Source organism: Dendropsophus ebraccatus, chromosome 4, assembly GCF_027789765.1.
Source record: "Dendropsophus ebraccatus isolate aDenEbr1 chromosome 4, aDenEbr1.pat, whole genome shotgun sequence".
NCBI classification, from domain to species: domain Eukaryota; kingdom Metazoa; phylum Chordata; class Amphibia; order Anura; family Hylidae; genus Dendropsophus; species Dendropsophus ebraccatus.
The window spans coordinates 5,481,395-5,502,384 of NC_091457.1; the positions used below are offsets into that span (position 1 = coordinate 5,481,395).

The window sequence follows — 20,990 nt, forward strand, 5'->3', positions numbered from 1 at the left end:
AGCAGGGCAGTAGGGAGTGGGGGAGCGGGGGGGGCAGGGGGGAAGCCATCACAGGGAGCAGAGAGAAAAGGATCACAGTGAATGAGGCAGCCTGGAAGCGTCCTGCCCTCTGGAGACATGAGACGATTTTTACTTTATCAAAAGAGGTATTTCCCATGCTGTACTTTCTCCTGGCTGCTGTTTAGCTATAATTTGCACAAAATCGCTGCGTTTTTACCTGCGTTTTTTTGCTTTTAATCCAAGATCTGTCCTGTGGTCCGTTCGGCAGGTGATGCAGTTAAATTCATAAAAACAACTTTTAAACTGGCAGCCCTGTGCCCTTTGGCCGTGGCCTAGATTGTGTATGAATTAGACTGACACAATCTCTCTGTCCCTTCTCCCCACCCTCCTCATCATTAGGAATGCTCCAGGCAGATTGCCTCCTATACGTCAGCTGTGTCAGCCTGGCACATCGGCTGGATCATTAAGACACCTGTGTAGTTTTCACTGCAGAGGAATAGGAAAAATGGTTAAGAGGGTGGGGAGGAGGGACGAAGAGGTGGTGCCAGCCTAATGCATACACAAACTAAGCCACGGCCAAAGAGCACAGGGCTGCCAGTTTAAAAGTTGTTTCTTATGAGAATAACTGCATCACCTGCCAAACGGACCCCAGGACACATCTTGGATTAAAAGCAGCTATCCGAAGGTACAAGTGGTTTGGGGGGGTCAGATTGTGGGTACAGAGTCGTGGGTAAAAAGGCCAATTTACCTGAATTAAGGGCAGAACTTCAGGACATAGACTGGGAAATAAATGGAAAATCTTTAAATCCACACAGAATGCTGGACTCCTACATTTATTTTTACAGGTAACAAATATAAACGATTAAAATCAAATCATGCATGGCTTACAATTTAAGTTATAAGGGTGCTCAATGACAAAAAAAAAATACAAATTGTTGTGGTCAGCTATAGCCTTTAACCCTCGGTCCCGGATTGTAGCCCGGGGCTGTGGGTATTAGCGGGCACGGTCCGATCACTGTGCCAGCTAATAAGGTAAAAAGTTGACAGCTGCATCCGACTACCAGATGCAGCCGTTCCCTGGTGTCTAGTGACGGAGATCGCTCCCCCACCCCAGGACGTCACCACGGCTTTGCGCGGGCCGTTTGAATCCCTGGTCATGCTGGAGTGAGTGAGGGAGCCGATGTCAGGTGCTGCACTGCCTATGGGACTCACGGAGAAACTGCTTTGTCTGCTGCTGGAGTGAGGGTGAGGTGCTTCATACTGGGTGGCATGCTTTAGGGGAGGACCTGCGGACAGAAACGGAGAAGTTACGGAGGAACCAGGAGGCAGCGTGGGGCGTCAGAAGGGAGCTGCTGTTCCTGTTTGTAATAGAAGCCAGCTGCTTATCATTCCTCCCGGTGTTTGGCCGGGGGGAGGAGGAGGGGAAGCAGTGTGTGGAGACAGAAAGAAGCCGATGTTGATTGATGACATAAGGAGGCTGCCGGAGAACACTTGTACAGCCAGGAGAAAAGAGGAGTCGCTGCCTCTCTGCAGTGTCGGGTGAGAAGGAGAGCTCAGGCTGAGGACTGGTGAGAAGCTGCCAATGAGTTCTCTATAACTCTATGAAGCTGCATTTAATGGTCATGACAGTTTAACTGCAATTGTGGAACAAAAATGTTGCTATTGGATGAGAACTGTTTGCTGTGCTTATTTGCATATAAAAAGACTGAACTTAGCAACTGCAGCCTGTTTACCTCCTGAACTAATGGGATAGTAGGAGTCCTATATCTTTTGGTCTTTGGACTATAATAATTAAACCCCTATATGCTATAAAGTAGCTGGACCTGGAGATATATCTGATTTAGTGACATTTTCTTCCCTTTTTTTTTTTTTCTTTTGCTATACTTGTTTACCACATTTTAATATCTGCTGTATATTTGATGAGGTTATCAGCCAGAAAAGGAAACAATTGCTGCAACTCTTAGCAAGGGGTTTAAGTTAGAAAGTAAATAACTGCTGTATTCTCTATTGGGCTCTCAGCTATAAGTAAATAACTGCTGTATTCCTAAGCGGGTTCTTACCTGCAAAGTAAATAATTGCTGTATTCCTTAGCGGGTTCTCACCTGGAAAGTAAATAACTGCTGTATTTCTTATTGGGTTCTTAGCTAGAAAGTAAATAACTGCCGTATTCCTTAGCGGGTTCTCACCTGGAAAGTAAATAGCTGCTGTATTCCTTAGCGGGTTCTCACCTGAAAAGTAAATAATTGCTGTATTCCTTAGAGGGTTCTCACCTGGAAAGTAAATAACTGCCGTTTTCCTTAGCGGGTTCTCACCTGGAAAGTAAATAACTGCTGTATTCCTTAGCGGGTTCTTACCTGAAAAAGTAAATAACTGCTGTATTTCTTATTGAGCTCTCAGCTAGAAAGTAAATAACTGCCGTTTTCCTTAGCGGGTTCTCACCTGGAAAGTAAATAACTGCTGTATTTCTTATTGGGTTCTTAGCTAGAAAGTAAATAGCTGCCGTATTCCTTAGCGGGTTCTCACCTTGAAAGTAAATAACTGCTGTATTCCTTAGCGAGTTCTCACCTGGAAAGTAAATATCTGCTGTATTCATTAGCGGGTTCTTACCTGGAAAGTAAATAACTGCTGTATTTCTTATTGGGCTTTCAGCTAGAAAGTAAATAACTGCCGTATTCCTCAGTGGGTTCTCACCTGGAAAGTAAATAATTGCTGTATTCCTTAACGGGTTCTCCCCTGGAAAGTAAATAACTGCTGTATTCCTAAGCGGGTTCTTACCTGCAAAGTAAATAATTGCTGTATTCCTTAGCGGGTTCTTACCTGCAAAGTAAATAATTGCTGTATTCCTTAGCGGGTTCTCACCTGGAAAGTAAATAACTGCTGTATTTCTTATTGTGTTCTCACCTGGAAAGTAAATAACTGCTGTATTTCTTATTGGGCTTTCAGCTAGAAAGTAAATAACTGCCATATTCCTCAGTGGGTTCTCACCTGGAAAGTAAATAATTGCTGTATTCCTTAGCGGGTTCTCACCTGGAAAGTAAATAACTGCTGTATTTCTTATTGGGTTCTCACCTGGAAAGTAAATAACTGCTGTATTTCTTATTGGGCTTTCAGCTAGAAAGTAAATAACTGCCATATTCCTCAGTGGGTTCTCACCTGGAAAGTAAATAATTGCTGTATTCCTTAGCGGGTTCTCACCTGGAAAGTAAATAACTGCTGTATTTCTTATTGGGTTCTCACCTGGAAAGTAAATAACTGCTGTATTTCTTATTGGGCTTTCAGCTAGAAAGTAAATAATTGCTGTATTCCTTAGCGGGCTCTCACCTGGAAAGTAAATAATTGCTGTATTCCTTAGCGGGCTCTCACCTGGAAAGTAAATAACTGCTGTATTCCTTAGTGGGTTCTCACCTGGAAAGTAAATAACTGCTGTATCTCTTATTGGGCTCTCAGCTAGAAAGTAAATAACTGCTGTATTCCTTAGCAGGTTCTCACCTGGAAAGTAAATAATTGCTGTATTCCTTAGTGGGTTCTCACCTGAAAAGTAAATAACTGCAGTATTTCTTATTGGGTTCTCACCTGGAAAGTAGTAAATAACTGCTGTATTTCCTAGTAAATTCTCGGCTAGAAAGTAAATAATTGCTGTATTCCCTAGGGCCTCTCAGCTAGAAAGTAAGTAACTGCTGTATCTCCTAGTGGGTTCCCCGTTTGTTAAGTACTGTGGTATTTCCTAGCAGGTTCTCAGCTGGAGAGTAAACAAGTGGTATATCTTTTAGGGTCTCTCGTCCAGAAAGCAAGTACAGCTTGGTGGGCCTTTAGTCAGAAAATCAATTAACCTCTAGTGGTAGAAAGGTAGGATCTTTGTATTTTTAACTGCTGCTCTCTCTCTCCTTGGATCAGAATGCCACCAAAAAGGGTCTCAGTAAGCCCTACCAAGACTGGCAAGGTGGATACATTTTTTAATCCTGCCAGTAAAGCTATTGAAGAACAACAAGAATCTCCCTCCCTTAGCGATATCATGAAGGCTATCAATGCGGTCTCACAACAAGTAGGGGAGATAAGCGCGGATATTTCTATAATGAAAGATAAATTGAGGAAAACACGGGATAGGTGCACAGAAGTTGAGGAGAGAGTTAGTACAATAGAAGATGAGGTAGGCAAGTTAAAGAAAGTGGTCCAGGAATTAACAGACAGCAACACAATGTTAAAAAACAAGGTAATGGACCTAGAAGATCAGTCAAGAAGGAGCAATATTAGAATCTGTGGTATCCAAGAAGGGGAGGAAAAGAAAGATATGGGTCTGTTCCTTAAAAATTGGTTTAAGCAACAACTGGGCACTGATTTGTCTCCACTCTTTATGATTGAAAGAGCCCATAGAGTCCCGACAAAAGCCCCTCCTCCTGGCTCTAATCCTCAATCTATTATCGCCAAAATCCTTAGTTTTAAGGACAAGGAGACAATTATAAGAATAACTAGAGAGAGACAATTTCTGCAATATAATAACAACAAGGTTGCGATTTATCCTGACTATTGCATGGAAACTCAAAGAAAGAGGCAATCCTTCTTTCAAGTTAAAAAAAGGCTTAAAGAAGGGGGGGGGGTTAAATATGCTCTGCTGTACCCAGCTAAATTGAGAATTATTTATAAAGACAAGGCACACTTTTTTACTGACCCAGGGGAAGTGTCAACATGGATGGATTCAGAGGGATTCAAATAAGCATATTGTTCTGGCAAATTAGGTGGTGACATTTATGGGGAAAATGCTTAGGGAAGAGACTTGTTGATTGGAACAAGTTGTGGGGTGAGAAAGGGAAGGGGGGAGGGGGAGGGACTGATCTGGAGGCTTTAGTTATAAAAATGGGAAAAATTGTAAGTTTAGAAAAGATTGTTTTATTTAATATGATCAGGGAAAATATGGTGGTTGTAATATGGGCAAGGGAAAGGGTATTACGTTTATATTTTAGTAAGTTAAAAAAAAGAGAGATTCACTACAAATTATATTGGAAGACAAATAAAGTATATAATGCACAGAGGTATATTGCTTTAGGTTGCTATATGGGAACTACAATTATAACATGGAATACACGTGGCTTGCAGAATAGATTAAAAAGAGTGGCTATATTTGACTTTTGCAAACCCAAGTTCCCATTTATTTTATGTTTATTGGAAACACATTTGACACAACAGACTATTACTAGATTACATAAAAAAATATGGAAATATCAGATTCACTCCACTTATACAGCATATTCTCGAGGGGTGAGTGTTCTATTTCACTATAAGGTTGATTGCACGATACTAAATAAAGAAGTAGATAGAGAGGGCACTTTTATTTTTTTGCACTGTAAATTTAGAGAAGTGAGGTGCGTTTTAGCCTTTGTTTATATTCCTCCACCATACTCGGCAAAGGTCCTAAAATATGCATATTCTTTTTATTTAAAATATGCAGAATGTCCATTTATGATTTTTAGTGACATAAATTCAGTTTTTGATGAGACATTGGATAGGGTTAGATCCATCCCACTTAATAGAACCCCTATTAATTCTCCACTTGCAAGACTGTGTGAAGAGCTAGGTCTTATTGATGTTTGGAGAAAACAGAACCCCTATAAAAGAGAATTTTCATGTTATAATGGCACCCATCATATTATGTCCCGTATAGATATGGTACTCAGTAACAATACAGCCCTGAAGGTGATAGATAAGGTGAAATATGGTAGAAGAAGTGTATCTGACCATTCTCCATTATTAGTGTCTGTGAAGGGGGAGTTAAAAACTAGAGGTAAGTTATCCATTAATCCATATTGGTTCACCTTGATAGGAGACATGGATCAACTCCAGGAGATGGTGGAGAGAAACTGGGGTACAGCCCAGGATAGTATAGTATGGGATGCTGTTAAAGCATTCTTAAGAGGATTATTGTTGAATAGTATTAATAGGACTAAAAAAGAGCTAACGGAAAAGGAGTTAGAACTTAAAAAGAAGGTTGATCACCTCGAAACTATCTTTATTAACAATCCCCCTCCAAACAATGAAGAGAAATGGTTAGGTGCGCAGGCAGATTATAAAGGCCATTTGTTTACCAAAGCCCAAAACAAGCTATTCTTTCAGGGTCAGAATAGATATTACGGATCAGGTAAACCAAATACTATGCTTATGAATATTATAAAAAACCAAAGGGGATCCTGTGATATAACAACTATCAGAAACAACCAGGGTAGCTTGGTGAATGATCAGGAAAAAATAAGGGAAGCTTTTTTGGAGTATTTCGTTAATCTTTATCAATCCAAAAGGGATTACAATGACAGGGAGTTGGAAGAATATCTGAATACGGTAAATGTGGTAACTATTAGTCCAGAGGAAAGGGAGCTGTTAGATAGGGACATATCATTGGGAGAGTTACAGTTTACAGATTTAGTTGAGGTGTTACAGATTTAGTTGAGGTGCTAGAGGCAGGGCAATTGACACAAGGGGATCTGGGTGGTTTCCCAACAGCAGTGTCACTGAATAAAAGCTGGAAAATGTTGAATGTGAGTGTGAATCGGACCGGATCTTTTGAGTGTACTCCATTATGGTACAATTGAAACTTAATTGAACTAGGACAGTTCCCCAACAGATCTATTCTGGAGGAAAAGGGAGTAAAATATATTAGTGATATTTTTAGGGATGGTAAAATACGATGTTGGGAAGAATTGGAGTTAGAATAGGGATTTGGACAAAGAGAAAGATTCCCTTATATTCAACTGAAATATGCAAGTGAAAGTTTAAAGGAAAATAAGATTCTACAGATTTCCCCGATATTTGGGATATTTAAATTGATAAAGACGGGCCCTTCTAGGAAGAAAGCTTTATCTATTTTATATAGGGAACTGCTTAAGAATAAACAGGGAGGGAATAAACATAATAGTGTAAGAAAATGGATGGAAGAGCTGGGGACTATGTCGGAAAGACAATGGGAAAAAATTTATGGGAATATTGGGAAGGTAGGGATAAGTGCAGGGTATCAAATGGTCCAATTTAACATAGTCTACCATTTACATTATACTCCTGGTCAGCTAGCCAAGATGTATCCAAACAAAGAGCATAACTGTAGGAGATGTGGGGAGGAAAAAGTGGAGTATTTACATATGTTATGTTCAAGTCCAAAACTAAAATCATACTGGGAAACTATATTGGAAATAATAAGTCGACAATTTGAGTTAAATATTCCATTTTCACCACAGATGGTTTTGTTGGGAGACGATTCGGATATTAATCTGCCTAGAAGCAAAAAACTTGGCCTTTTGAAAACCCTGTTTTTGGCCAAATATCTTCTCATAAGAGCATGGACCGATGCTAATCCCCCGCATGTAAATAAGTGGAATTCCCAAATTAAAACAATCATGGAATATGAGAGGTTGTATCATCAAGCGAATAATATCAGGCAAAAAACCAATTGGGGTAATATGAATACAGTAACCTAAGGGAAGCTGTTTTAGTAGTCCAGAACTATGATATGCTATTTCTGGGTTTGTTGGCTTCCTGATCAGTCCCTTGGGGGGGGGGGGGGGTTGGGTGGTTAGGGGGGTGTTGTAGAAGGGATTTTATTTACACCATGGAACAGAGGGTGATTGATTAAAATGTAAGGTAAAAATCTTTCTCGTTGTTTTTGGCTGTAAATGGCTGCCGCCAATTTGGAGAACCAAAAGTAGGGGCTGAGGTAGGAAGAGGGAAGAAGGATGTGTTTTTTTTTTTTTATTTATTTATTTATTAATTTATTTTTTAAGGTGTGTATGTATGTGTATGAAAGTTTGTGTGTGATGTGTCTGTGTGTCTGTGTGTATGTGTGTATGTATATATGTATATGTGTATGTATATATGTATATATATGTATATGTATGTAGGTGTGTATATATGTAGGTATGTATATTGGTGGGTGTGTATGTATGTATATGTATATAATTTTTTTAATTTAATCATAATTTTTATTCATTTATTTATTATTTATTTATTTATTTTATTTACTTATTTATTTTTCTCTTTTTTTTTTTCTTTTTTCCTCCCCTTTTCTTGTGAGAAGAAATGAGAAGAGTTAACTGCTCAATCTGAGTATAGGTTGTAAGAAAATAAATGAAAAACCTGGATAATACCAGAGGTATGAATAAATAAAAGAGGATTACCGATTGGGAGGGGCATTATGGATGTTTTCTCCCAGTTGGTGTCAAGGTATGAGAGACTAACTACCACTTATACCGGTTCTCCTAACCCCTACTCTTTGGGTGGGCAGAGGGAAGAACTGAGGAATGAATGTTGTGAGGGGTAGGGGCACTAAGGGGGATGATGGGCGTGATATACGCACATTAGTCCCACCTTTAGCTGACCCGTATAATTAAAAATATTGCACTGTGCTCTGGTTCTTTAGGTAAATATGGGGGTGCGAATTAAGGCACCATGAATCACTTTGCAACTATCATAACACAGGGGAGACAATTGGAAGTTGTCTCTTTCCCCTATATAAAAACTCTTATTTACTTATTTTTATTTTTATTTCTTTTTTATTTTATTTTTTCTCCTTCTGGATAAACCCTTTTTTTTATTCTAGTTTTGTTATTACTATTAATGAGAATGTATGTATATATGTGTATGTATATGTGTATGTAGGTATATGTGTGTGTGTATTTATTTATTTTTATTTCTTATGATGGGGTTTAAAAAGGAGGAAAGGGTTTTTGTTTTGTTTTTTGTTTGTTTTTTTTGTTTTGTTTTTACATATTAATAAAAAGAAGTGGCTCTCCAGGTTGGTGTCGGCTAAGGAATTAAAATTAAAGAAAGAAATATGTGTATAAATTTAATTCTTATAATGTATGTTACTCTGTGGTGGATTCAGCATGTAATTTTTGAATTATGATAATAAAAAAAAGGGAAAAAAAAAAAGATATTAAATAGCATTAGCAATATGTCTACTTTATGTTTGCAGCATTTATTAAACTTGCATTCAATTGTTTAAGACAATAAAAAAAAAACATCATGGTGCAAAAAATGACACCTCACACAGCCCCATAGACTAAAGCATAAAATTGTATAAGTATGGGGATGGAGCGATTTTAAGGAACATATATTTGTTAACAACGGTTTGAATTTTTTACAGGCCATCAGACACAAGAAAAGTTATACATGTTATAGATCGTTTTAATCGTAACGACTTGAGGAACATATATAACAAGTCAGTTTTACCCCAGGGCAAATGGCGTAAAAACAAATACCCCCCAAATAAACAAAATGCGTTTTTTTTTTTTTGTTTGTTTTTTTTCATTTTCAGCACACATTTATTTTTTTTCTGGTTTCGCAGTGTACTTTATAAAAAAGAATTCAGCCTGTCATTGCAAAGTACAATTAGTGACGCATAAAATAAGGGCTCATGTGGGTTTCTAGGTGGAAAAATGTAAGTGATTTGGCCTTTTAAGCACAAGGAGGAAAAAACAAAAACACAAAAATCGAAATTGGCTCTGTCCTTAAGGGGTTAAAGACGAACTATTAGCAGGTTTGTGTGTACGAACTGCTGATAGTTCCTGGTAGCTGCTGAACTACCCTTACCCTTCTCCCACTGTCAAGTGCCGCCTTTTTCAGGATAATCCATGCTATAAAAATATGCAAATTCAATTGTTAGGACAACTAGGGCCAGAGCACCATTCAGCACACCTGCCGCAGATGCATAAGCAGGTAGGCTTTAATAAGCGTCAGTAAGCGTAAGCATTGGTGGCGGTGGGTAGATCAAATGTTGCTCTGGAGAAATGCCTAATGAGCGAATTTGCATATTTTTATAGCTTGGGTTATCCTGAAGATGGCGGCACTTGAGAGCGGGAAAAGACTGGTGACGGTAAGGGGAGTTCAGTGTACACACCAACCTGCTGATAGTTCCCCTTCTGTAAAAAGGTAATAGCAGCACAAATCCACAATGAAAGGCAGGTGGCCATAGATAGCAAAAAAAAAAACAAACATCAAAATTCTTCAAATATATGGCTAGGTTCACACTATGTAACTGTGCGGTTGTATTTTTTATGCGGCTGTAAATGTGCGGATGAAACTCCGGCCGTGGGAAAAAATAGACATGCGGCTCAAAACATACGGTCATTTACTTTGAAATCTGGTTCAACTAAAAATAACAAATAAAATCTTAAGAAAGTGATGCAAACACCTCTGGATGCATCTGGGAAAGCAGAGAAACAGTTTACATGAATCGCTATTACCGGGGTTTGCGATCCTCTGCACTAATGCCGATGCCTCTCATGGTTAATCTATTAAAATAATAAAACACATTTTCTTTGTAATAAAGTCCCTTTTATTGTTCAATAATTAAATTTAAACTAATCCATCATTTTGCAATTAAATATACTGTTAAAATAAATATATATATAAATAAATGTATATTTATATATATATTTATTTTTTGACAGTATATTTAATTGCACAATGATGGATTCGTTAGAATTAAATTATTGACCAACGAAAGGGACTTTATTACAAAGAGAATGTGTTTTATTAATTTAATATATTAACTATTAGAGGCATCGGCATTCGGCATCATTGCCGGCTATTTTTGAAGTACTCCGTACGGACCGCCTGTCAATCCTCGGCCGCTTGTCCAGCCGCAAACAATGGTCTTGTTCATTTTTTACGGGTCCGTTTACGACCGGGCCGTAGATTCATACATAGTGTGCACTGTGCAGCCGTATATCCTATACTTTCCAGCGTACGCATGAACCACCAAAAATACCGCCGCACAATTACAGCCGCAAATACAGCCGCACAGTTACATAGTCTGAACCTGGCCTATAGATGCAAAAAAAAGAAAGAAAGAAAACAAGATCAGAGCCTGTAAGACCCCAAATAATGGAGGGTTAATTACTGGGGATGGAGAGAAAGCTGAGTTTCTGAATCGTTTCTTCAGCTCTGTCTACACAAAAGAAGAGGAGGGAGGCAAGGTGGGCGGGTCAGTGCTGAGGGGTTGAGGTAGGTGGAGCCAGAGCTGAGGAGCTGAAGTAGGAGGGGCCAGTGCTGGTAACACATCAAGTAATGTACTGAACTGGCTTACTGTAGATATGGTCCAAGATGAGAAAAATGAGATAAACTGAATGAAGCTCCAGGACCTGATAGGTAACTTACAGAGCTCGGTTCTGTAATTTCTGTATCCCTATATAAAATATTCAGAGATTATTTGGTGACTGATTTTGTGCCGAGGGACTGGCGTAAGGCAAATGTGGTGCCAATAAAGAGCTCTAGGAATTCCAAGATACAAGCAGGATCAGCGCCACTGAAAGCAATTTATTTCAGCCCATAAAACCAATGTGATGGATACAGAAGAAGACCTTGTCTAGGCCAATGCCTTTCTGGTTACATACCCTTAGTCAGAGGTGCTTTATCTTGGATTCCTTGTGTCAACCTGGGTGGTGGTGGATTGTGCACAGGAGTACCTGCGAGATGGTGAGCAGGCTAAACTGTGTGTGGTTGCCATCTCTATTTATGTATTCTATGTATTGTATTTGTATGGAATGTATAGTGTCTTTAATATTTATGTTATTAGTAGTAAAATAGTTTTACATATCTGCGAGCGTTGTATGTTACTCCTGTGGTGTATGAAGGATCAGTGGGTGGGTGTACCATATATAACACAGAAAAAAGTGGCCTGTACAGGAAACAAAGATACGAGACTAGGAGCAGACCAAAGGGACTAAATATCCACAGACCAGAATCCCTTTATCGCTAACTATGTAACTATGTAGTCTTTATGCACTCTGGCACCTGGCCACAATGGCTAGGCCCTGGAAGGAACTCTTTCTCTGGTACAGCAGCAGTGAGCACTAGATTAGACTTTACTAAACCAATCTGCCCCACCAGGAACTTACTAGGAGTTATTACACAGGGACCTTGGATTATGGTCCCATTGGTGGAGAATATCTGAGGTCACTCAATGTCCCTTTGTGTAGAACCTTTTACCAAGAGACTCTGATAGGCAGAGGGAATAGGGCGTGGCTGGCAATTAAAGGGTTTATCCAGCGCTACAAAAACATGGCCACTTTCCCTCTACTGTTGTCTCCAGTTTGGGTGGGGTTTTGAAACTCAGTTCCATTGAAGTAAATGGAGCTTAATTGCAAACCGCACCTGACCTGGAGACAACAGTTTATTTTATTTTTTTTTGTAGCACTGGATAACCCCTTCAATCTCCTATACATACAAGGTAACATACACAGAAACACCAACTGACCTCCAAAATGGTGGACAACTGGAAACCCTTATATAAGCATGTCTTGAGGGGCACGTGGGCAATGTATGGATCATTACCAGATGTTCCTACATCTATGCCAAATACTTTTTGGGGGATATAAGTTGAGGTAGGTTTAACCATATTTGGTCAACAGAATGTAAAGCTTCACTCTTCAAAATGGTATCTAAAGCCAGTGATTTGGGTATGAGGGGGGATTGTTAATTGAAGAATGACAAGAAACATCTATGCCGAAGCTCGGAGAGCCATCTATCCCCAAGACTTGGAACTCAGAGACTTTTGTAAGGTCTAATATTTGATCATTTTCTCCTGCATACTCTCCTGTTTTATTGCCTTATGTTGCTCATATCACTTTTGTACCTGTGTTTGTGAGAATTAAATTTGTCATATTTTTGCTTAGAAGAATTTGGAATCTTTTCTCTAAGTAACTTAGTTACATGTAAAAATAGGAAAAGAGGGAAAAAAAATCATTTGTAGTCGGCAACTCTAGAGTTTACATATAATAAGAACAGTAACAGCTGGGAAGCGTCTAAACTCAGGTCTCTTTGTTCCTGATCTCTATATAAGAAAGGATTCCGGCTCCTTACACCGGCACACACCTCCGGTCCTACACCGCCCGTCATCCCTCATGTCAGGGTGAGTTCTCCATGGAGACAACGTCCGTCCTTACACTGGAAATCCTATTACTTCTCCTGCTGCTTCTGATCACATTCAGCTTCGCCAACACTGACCGCTCATTGGCTTGTAAGCTGAATCCTATCCCGGCCTATGAGGAGTACGAATATGTGCAGGACGGAGACATCATCATCGGTGGGATATTCTCTGTCAATTGTCTAATAGCTGGAATGAAATATAATGGCATGTCCTTCATACATTCATCGTTTTGTATCAAGTAAGTGAAGTAAACTCATAAGAAGGCTGGGGGGACTATCTCTGCATGTGTTATATGGAGATTCAGATTATTATTATTATTATTATTATTATTTGGTGAGGATTTCTTGTATGTAGTGCAATAGGTAAAATCTTCAGTAAATATCCACAGTAAGCATTCTGGACATAGTCATATACACTACATGACATAGTATAGCATTATACAATCTGGTGCTGAATCCACACTGAACATCAGCAACAAAGGCAAAGACACATTTCAATAAAAAGTAATCGATTTGATCTCAACTTCTATTGTAATCTGTTATCCTGGTATTCGCTTCTCTCTGCTGCACATTTGAATAGGCTTTATAAGATGAAGTGTGAGCCCTCCGTAGGGTACGTTACTGTGCACATACTTTATATGCAGGTGATTCATAAGACAGTAAAACACTTACCTGGGTAAATCTCACCTCCTTCCTTTCGCTATACATCTAGAGTAAACCCTTGCTAGGATCCTTCTGGTCAGATGTGTGGCTAATAGCGTCATAAATAGCTTCATCAGTCTCCTCTTCATCACATCTAACAGTCTTTTAGATTTCATTTGGACACATGATACATTTTAATGGTCTGTATAAATGTTTAATGCAGAACAATTGGATTTGGACACAGGCTGAACTAATCTGGCCCGGTAAATGTTTCAGAACTATAAATGTTTGATTCAGAACAATACAATTTTTTTTGTAAGTACTAATCTATATTTTCAGTATCTTATCACCGAGGTGGGGTACTCCGAACGAGATATGTTTTTAAACTATAGGCAGGGAGAGAGTCCACACAATGGCGTCTACTTACCTCAACATACAATGGTTTCAACATATAATGGTCACCCCAGAACCAATTTATATCGTATGTTGAGGGACCAGTGTATGGCCAAAGGTTCTGTGATCATCTGTGTAATCCGATTTCTCCTGTATAATCTGTATAATCCTGTTGGTTTTAATTTTTCTCCCCACTACTCATTGATATCCTGCATATTGAGATCTTTTCCACTCGAGAACATTCCCAGTGAATGGGAATAAGTATAATGCATTGTTTAAAGGGGAACTAGAAGCAGGTTAGACAAATCTAATCTGCTGATAGCCCCTTACTGCACATGGGGCGCAGAGGATGAAGGAATGTCTCTTACAATCCTCGGTCCAGAGCACCGTTAGTATCACTATCCCTCCCCCATAGTGCTGAGCTGGCCCACTCCTTCTAATGGAGTAGATGGGCTGGATTGGTGCTCTGGGAGCGGGGCAGTGCTTTAATGCTGCTTCGGACCGAGGATTACATTGCTAACAGTACGAGCGACGATGCGACAAAGAAGAAGGCAAAAGACATACCATCCTCCACGGCGCTGAATTATATACCCGTCTTAAAGCTTTTCTATTGGTGATTATTTATACAGACCCAGTTATGCAGTGATTTTCCTCTGACAGGCCGCTGCATCAGTTCTACAGGAATCTACAGACTTTTTTTTTTACTGTTGACCAAATAAACAAAGACCCAACACTGCTACCCAACGTGACCCTGGGATATCACATATTTGACTCCTGTGCCCATCCAGGGAAAGCGATAAGAAATGTCCTACAGCTATTATCAGGACCCGGGGCGACCGTCCCAAATTATTCCTGTAGAAAGAACTGGAGGCTGGCCGGTTTTATTGGGGACCAGAGTACGAGCACAACTTTGCCGATAGTAAAATTTTTGACTATATTTAAATATCCTGTGGTAAGTACAATACGTTTAGTTCTAATGATAGACAAAAAGATGCTTGTAGAGTGGGAAATCACAAGTAGGATAAGAAGTGAACATGGATGTCCCCCAATATCTACAAATGGGCTGGGTTGGACTTGGGTTTGTTGGTCCCACCATAAAATATGATTCCGGGATCCACCCTCTATGTATACAGAACAGTACATGTTCATTCTTTTTTGTTTCCAAACTAAACTTATTGAACTGTTAGAAACTTTGAAAATTTTGAGAATTTTTGGAGAAATATGTATAAAAGTTTCTCAAAGGTGGTGGCCATACATCTTGGAGTACAGTACAGTAAAAAGGCGGGTACAAGGGATTAACCGTAATCTCTTGCAGCTGGCCAATCATCTACAAGCCACCCCCCTGCAACGTCACACTTTCTTCTTCCCTATACAGAAGTGTGCCGTCAGCCCACCATTCAGCTACTGATCAGTGAAGTGAACACACCCACACACATTGAGGAGATTTTTGATAGTTAGAGGAATATGCGGAGACAGGGAAAGATAGAGCAAAGTAGTAGTATAATTAGGGTGCCTTCACACCTACCGGATCCACAGCGGATCTCACTTCTGCGGATTCGAAGCGAGAACCGGTATCCATTCACCCCTATGATAGCACATATTCGCAGCGGGATTAACATCCCGCTGTGAATATGTGCTTTAACTCCCTGGTGCCTGCAGCCCCGCTGTGGCATCCCCCATCCCCAGCGGCGGTACTGTATGCTCTCGGCGGCGGGATGCGGGCGGCGGCGGGCTGGGGGTGGACTGATGGGGGGATGTGGCCGGTATGGGGGGATGCGCCCGGGTTGCGACGGCGGGGCTGCGGGCACCAGGGAGTTAAAGCACATATTCACAGTGGGATGTCAATCCCGCTGCGAATATGTGCTATCATAGGGGTCAATTGATACCGGATCCGCAGCGGTTCTCGCTTCGAATCCGCAGAAGTGAGATTCGCTGTGGATCCGGTAGGTGTGAAGGCACCCTTAGTGTAGCTGGGAAATTACTCCTGTTACTTTGCATGTCAGTACAAGGTGGCCACCACTGTCAACAGCTCTCCTGGGTGATTTTAACCCTTTGAATTACCTGTCAGGTTACATTTTTAGTAAAACTGTGTCTGGCAGTATAAAAACCATGATTGTACGTGAGTAATCCATCACTGCTGGTTGAATTTTATTGCCTCTGTGCCTGATGTTAAAAAGTAAGTATTAGTCGCCAATCATGCACGTTAAAGTGTCAATCCAAGCAAAGTCCAAAGAAAAGTATATACCCACGGTATAAAGTATCAGGTAATGTTTGATACCAATTAATATAATAATCAGGTAAAAAAAATACTGCATGTCAATTAAGAGGCATTTGAATAAACTGAACCCCATCATCAAATGTGATGCCCATGGTAAGGCTGAATAAAACCATTTTTAAAAAACATACATATTTCTCCACACCAGCTTAAAGGGAACCTGTTACCTGGAAGAGCAGGGACAAACCCACCCTTTCCATAATAAAGTTATATAGATCTGTAATATACAGTACTTATTAAAAAATTTCCAGTACATATCAGCTGCTGTGTGTCCTGCAGGAAGTAATGTATTCTTTTTTTCGGTCTGACACAGTGCTCTCTGCTGCCACCTCTGTCAATGTCAGGAACTGTCCTGAGCAGCAGAAAATTCCCATAGAAAACCTCTCCTGCTCTGGACAGTTCCTGACATGGACAGAGGTGGCAGCAGAGAGCACTGTGTCAGACTGGAAAGAATACACCACTTCCTGCAGGACATACAGCAGCAGCAGTACTGGGGATTTTTTAAATAGAAGCAAATTACAAATCTGTAGAACTGTCTTACACCAGTTGGTTTAAAAGAATATTCAATGAATATTATCTTCCAGGTAATGTAATATAAACCGCTGACATTATGACCCCCTCCCTCTCTCTCATAGATCAGCTATGGAGCCTCAGATGTGTCTTTAGGCAGCCGACAGCATTTCCCAAACTTTTTCAGGACAATTCAGAACGATCATGAAACCTTTTTGTCCTTATGTGAACTCATCAAACACTTTGGATGGACTTGGGTCGGAATCATAACATCAAGTGACGAGAGCGGAGTACGAGAAGCTAATTTACTATACCACTTTCTGAACGTCCATCACATCTGTGTGGCCTTTATAATATCGGAAGGTCTTAGAATTCAGCCAGGAGCGGCAGGACATGACAAAGACTATGAGATTATTAAAAAACAGTCGGCACAAGTGGTCATTCTCTGCGGCACTTATCACGATATCCTATTTGAGTCTTCTGTTACTGAGTATCTGAAGGGTGTGACCGTGATCTTGACTCCTTCCTGGGCTCCGCACATTGTTCTCATAGAGAAGTATCCAGAGATCTTCAATTGCAGTTTGTCTCTGGAGCCTGAGTCAGCAGTTACGGCTGAATTCAAACATTATATCGATGATTTTCACCCTTTAAAATACCCTAAAGATTTACTACTGCAGAATTTATGGATGACAAAATTTTATTGCTTATCAGGGAATGGAAAAAAAGATGATATGTATGAGAGGCTTTATAATATAGCGCTACACAACTGCACCGGGCTGGAACGTATAAGGAGCACCGGGAACCACCTGTCCCATGAAATGTATGACCCGGTGTACAATGCAGTAACATTACTGGCTAAGGCGCTGAATCCCATAAACTTGTCTCTACATGATTGGAACAGTAACCAAGCATCTTATCGATACCAGGTGACCCATAGAGCAGATTCTCCATGGTCAACTATTGGGACTAAGAAATTAGACTAGACCTTACCAAGCCCATGGATGGAAGGAACATTTATACATGTGATGGCTGGTTCATATATAGACAGAGGCTTGCAATTCATTGCTTTTAGGTATGAGTCAGTTTAATGTCCAATCGATTCAATGCTCACAAGTGTTGAAGGACAACTCAGTTTTTTCCATTATTTGAAACACATTGCAAAGTTAAATAACTTTGTAATGTGCTTCAATCACCTATCTGCCCCCCTTCGTTATCTTCTTCCCCACCTCGACCCCCACCACCACCACCGCCACCGGAAGAGTAATAAACATACCTAAACACTGTCAACCACAAGATCTTCTGTCCGCATCTTGTCCGTGTCGTCATAAAGGGGGGGGGCTGGTCTAAGAGAGAGAGAGGGGCGTGTTTAGTGTAGGAGGGGAAATGAATGGAGGGGCAGGTACATCGAAAAATCTTAGGTCCCTTCCCGCTCCTTGGGGAAGGAGGAGACAGGAATTCCAGGAGGTACCCGGGCTGTCTCCTTCTTGCCCACAGACCGGGAAGGCATCGGGAATCAAATGCGGAAGGTTCAACAAGGTTCAAGTTCAATCGAACCTGGACGACCCGCTCAGCCAATCAGTGCACTGCCCTGCTGCAGTCACTGATTGGCTGAGAGGGACATCCAGACGCCGGGAGCCCCCGAAGCAAGCTGAAGCGTTGAGCAGGTATTGTATGCTTTGGCCGGCGGAGGGTTAAGTGGGCTGCCACTTTCATACTAGCAGCGGGATGTCAATCCCGCTGTGAGTATGTTATCTAATTAAAAATGACAGGCAAGGTATCCGCAGTGGATTTCACTATGAATTTGTATCGTGAAATTTGCTGCAGATCCGTTACATGTGAAACTGGCCTAAAGAGGATTCCCCATCTTAGAAAGTGAGGGCATCACCAACATGTAACCTTCTCATAACCAAATTAACCCCTCAGTAATCCTACATTGATATCATAGTGATCTACTATGACTTCACAAGATGAAAAAAACCATCTTTAGAAACTTTATGTGTCGTCGGTTTTCTGCTGCCAGAACCACAGGTAGCACAAGACTGTGACAGTGTAAAGCATTTGCCATCCAGTGTCCTTCACTGAGCCAGTTCCAGCATATCAGGTGATGGGTATGATTATACAGTCGAGGATGGGAATTTTTTTTTGTTGCAGAGCTTGTATGCCTAATACACATCCCCTAACTGTACATTGTAATCACAACTATCACCAGATACTGACTCCCATTGTTAAAATTAAGTTCACGCCTATCTGACTATTATTTGAAAGTCAAAATATAAAGCTACATATATATATATATATATATATATATATATATATATAAAAAAAATGGGAGGTCACATGAAGAAACTGTAAACTACACAATGGACATCTCAAAACTTTATAGGTAGTTTTCCCTGATGCTTTGGTCTTCCGTGACGGGCACAGTGTGGACCCTCTAGAGGAGAAAGATGTACACTGTTCTGGTTGTTTCCTGCACTTAGCAATAACTAAGTGTGTTCCTCATTTTCTGTGATCTGTCTTGGTCTTGCTGCTGCTAGAGAAAGAAGGCTTTGATGCTTTGATTTACCCTGTCAGGCAAAGTGTGGACCCTCTGGAGGAGGAGGAAGACAGACTCAGGATGCATGTCACAGTGCTGGTGGTTTTTCCTATTTTCGTGTTCTCACAGTGTCGACCCCCGGAAGAAGGAAGACAGCATACATGTACACAGTGCTGGTTGTCTCCTGTACTTGGCAATAACTAAGTTTTTTCCTAATTTTTCTGTGCTCTTTCCTGGTCTTGCTGCTGTTATAGACAGAATTCTTCTAACAACAGGCAGTGGAGAGTGTAACGCCTGGAGTAGTGGATCCTCTGTACCGTCACTAGCGATGGCATAAACCGCACCAGGGAGCGGAGTCTAAGGGTGCCGCTGGTTTTCACCAGAGCTCGCCGCAAGGCGGGCGAGGTGTGGCAGGAGCATTAGGCAGGTGATAGTGCTGGCAGTGGTAGATAGGCGTCACCGCGGATGACAGGCAAAGCACAGGAACAATGGACTAGGCAGCGGACAGGAACTAAGGACAGAGGCAGTGGACAGGAACAACAAGGAGCTGGGCCAAACGCTATGGGAATCATGTAGAGGCTCCAACACGAGGCACAGGGCATGCTGGGATTTATAGGGAGTGAATAGTGCAACTACCAACTAAGGGCGGACTGGCCCTTCAAATCTGAGGCAGCCGGGGTGCGCGCGGCGGCTGGGACAGATGGAGACAGGAGCGGGGCGAGGTAAGGCGCCCCCCCGGGGCCGAACTGGTAGCAGCGGCGGCTGCATGGGGCAGAGGGAGGCCCGGAGCACGGGACGCCGCCGCAGCCGTGACAGAGAGCAGATTGCAGGGCAGGGAGACACCTAGTGGCCAAAACTTTACAGGTGTCCTTCTGAGCTAAGGAGTCATTTTGGATAAAAGAAGTGATTTACAAGTTACAGATCACTTGGGGGGAAATTTATCAAGGGCTTTGCACCTATTTTTTGGTGAATAATTAGATTTTTCACAGAATTTTGGTCTAAGTTCTATTTATGAACCAGTATTTAACAGGTGAATATTTTTTAGATGCCTGTTTTGAATATTCACCCAAAAGTTCGAATAATTCAGGATTAGCACCAATTTATCTTTTGCAACTTTTTAAAAAGTCGCACAAACAGGTGCAGGCCTACGTCTGGTCAGTACCAGGTGAATATGCTTGCGCAATTTTTGCTTTCTTGCGTCTTTTTACTTAAATGCATTCACTATGGCATGGCTACAATTTAATAAATCATCAATCAACAAATGTGTAATAGCTGATATACCATAAAGGGGGGTATTACTCTGGGTGCCACTACAGCAAAACATTATAAATACCTACGAAAAACATACTGTACCCAGAAATCATATAATCAAAAAGGAATTTTATTAATCATGATCAAAGATAAAATACAATAAAATCATGAAATGAATCAGGACAGCTGATTGCAAGAAACACATGGGAAAAGTGCATGTGCTAAAGTGCCAACATGCAGAGAGTCTTACGGCAATACAAAAATTAATAATAAATAGTTAGGTATCTTGACACAGTGGGTTAATCTATCTATACACACAGTAGGAATCTCAATACAATAAACGACATGTATCACAAAGTTAATACCATGGAGTACCCTACTGGTAGAGCATTACCTAAGATGCTGGTTCGCACTCTGCCCATGTGGGGCGCATCGCAGATTTCAGATTGTGTAACAGTTAAAGTAGTTTTTTTTCTC

General features: G+C 40.8%; 1 protein-coding gene across 2 annotated transcripts in view; it reads left to right on the forward strand.

The window, feature by feature from the left end:
* Positions 1–1,497: 1,497 nt before the first annotated feature.
* The window catches only part of LOC138789408 (vomeronasal type-2 receptor 26-like), a 37,407-nt gene continuing 17,914 nt past the window's right edge, over positions 1,498–20,990 (forward strand). The window contains exons 1-4 of one of the 2 annotated variants that reach the window (XM_069968034.1): positions 1,498–1,568; positions 12,821–13,145; positions 14,602–14,893; positions 16,852–17,990. In XM_069968034.1, the coding sequence (XP_069824135.1) occupies positions 12,901–13,145; positions 14,602–14,893; positions 16,852–17,709 (1,395 nt within the window). In that variant the 5' untranslated portion in view covers positions 1,498–1,568; positions 12,821–12,900 and the 3' untranslated portion in view covers positions 17,710–17,990. Of the gene's footprint in view, positions 1,569–12,820; positions 13,146–14,601; positions 14,894–16,851; positions 17,991–20,990 lie in introns of those variants that run through there. The other variant, XM_069968035.1, reaches the window with a different exon arrangement.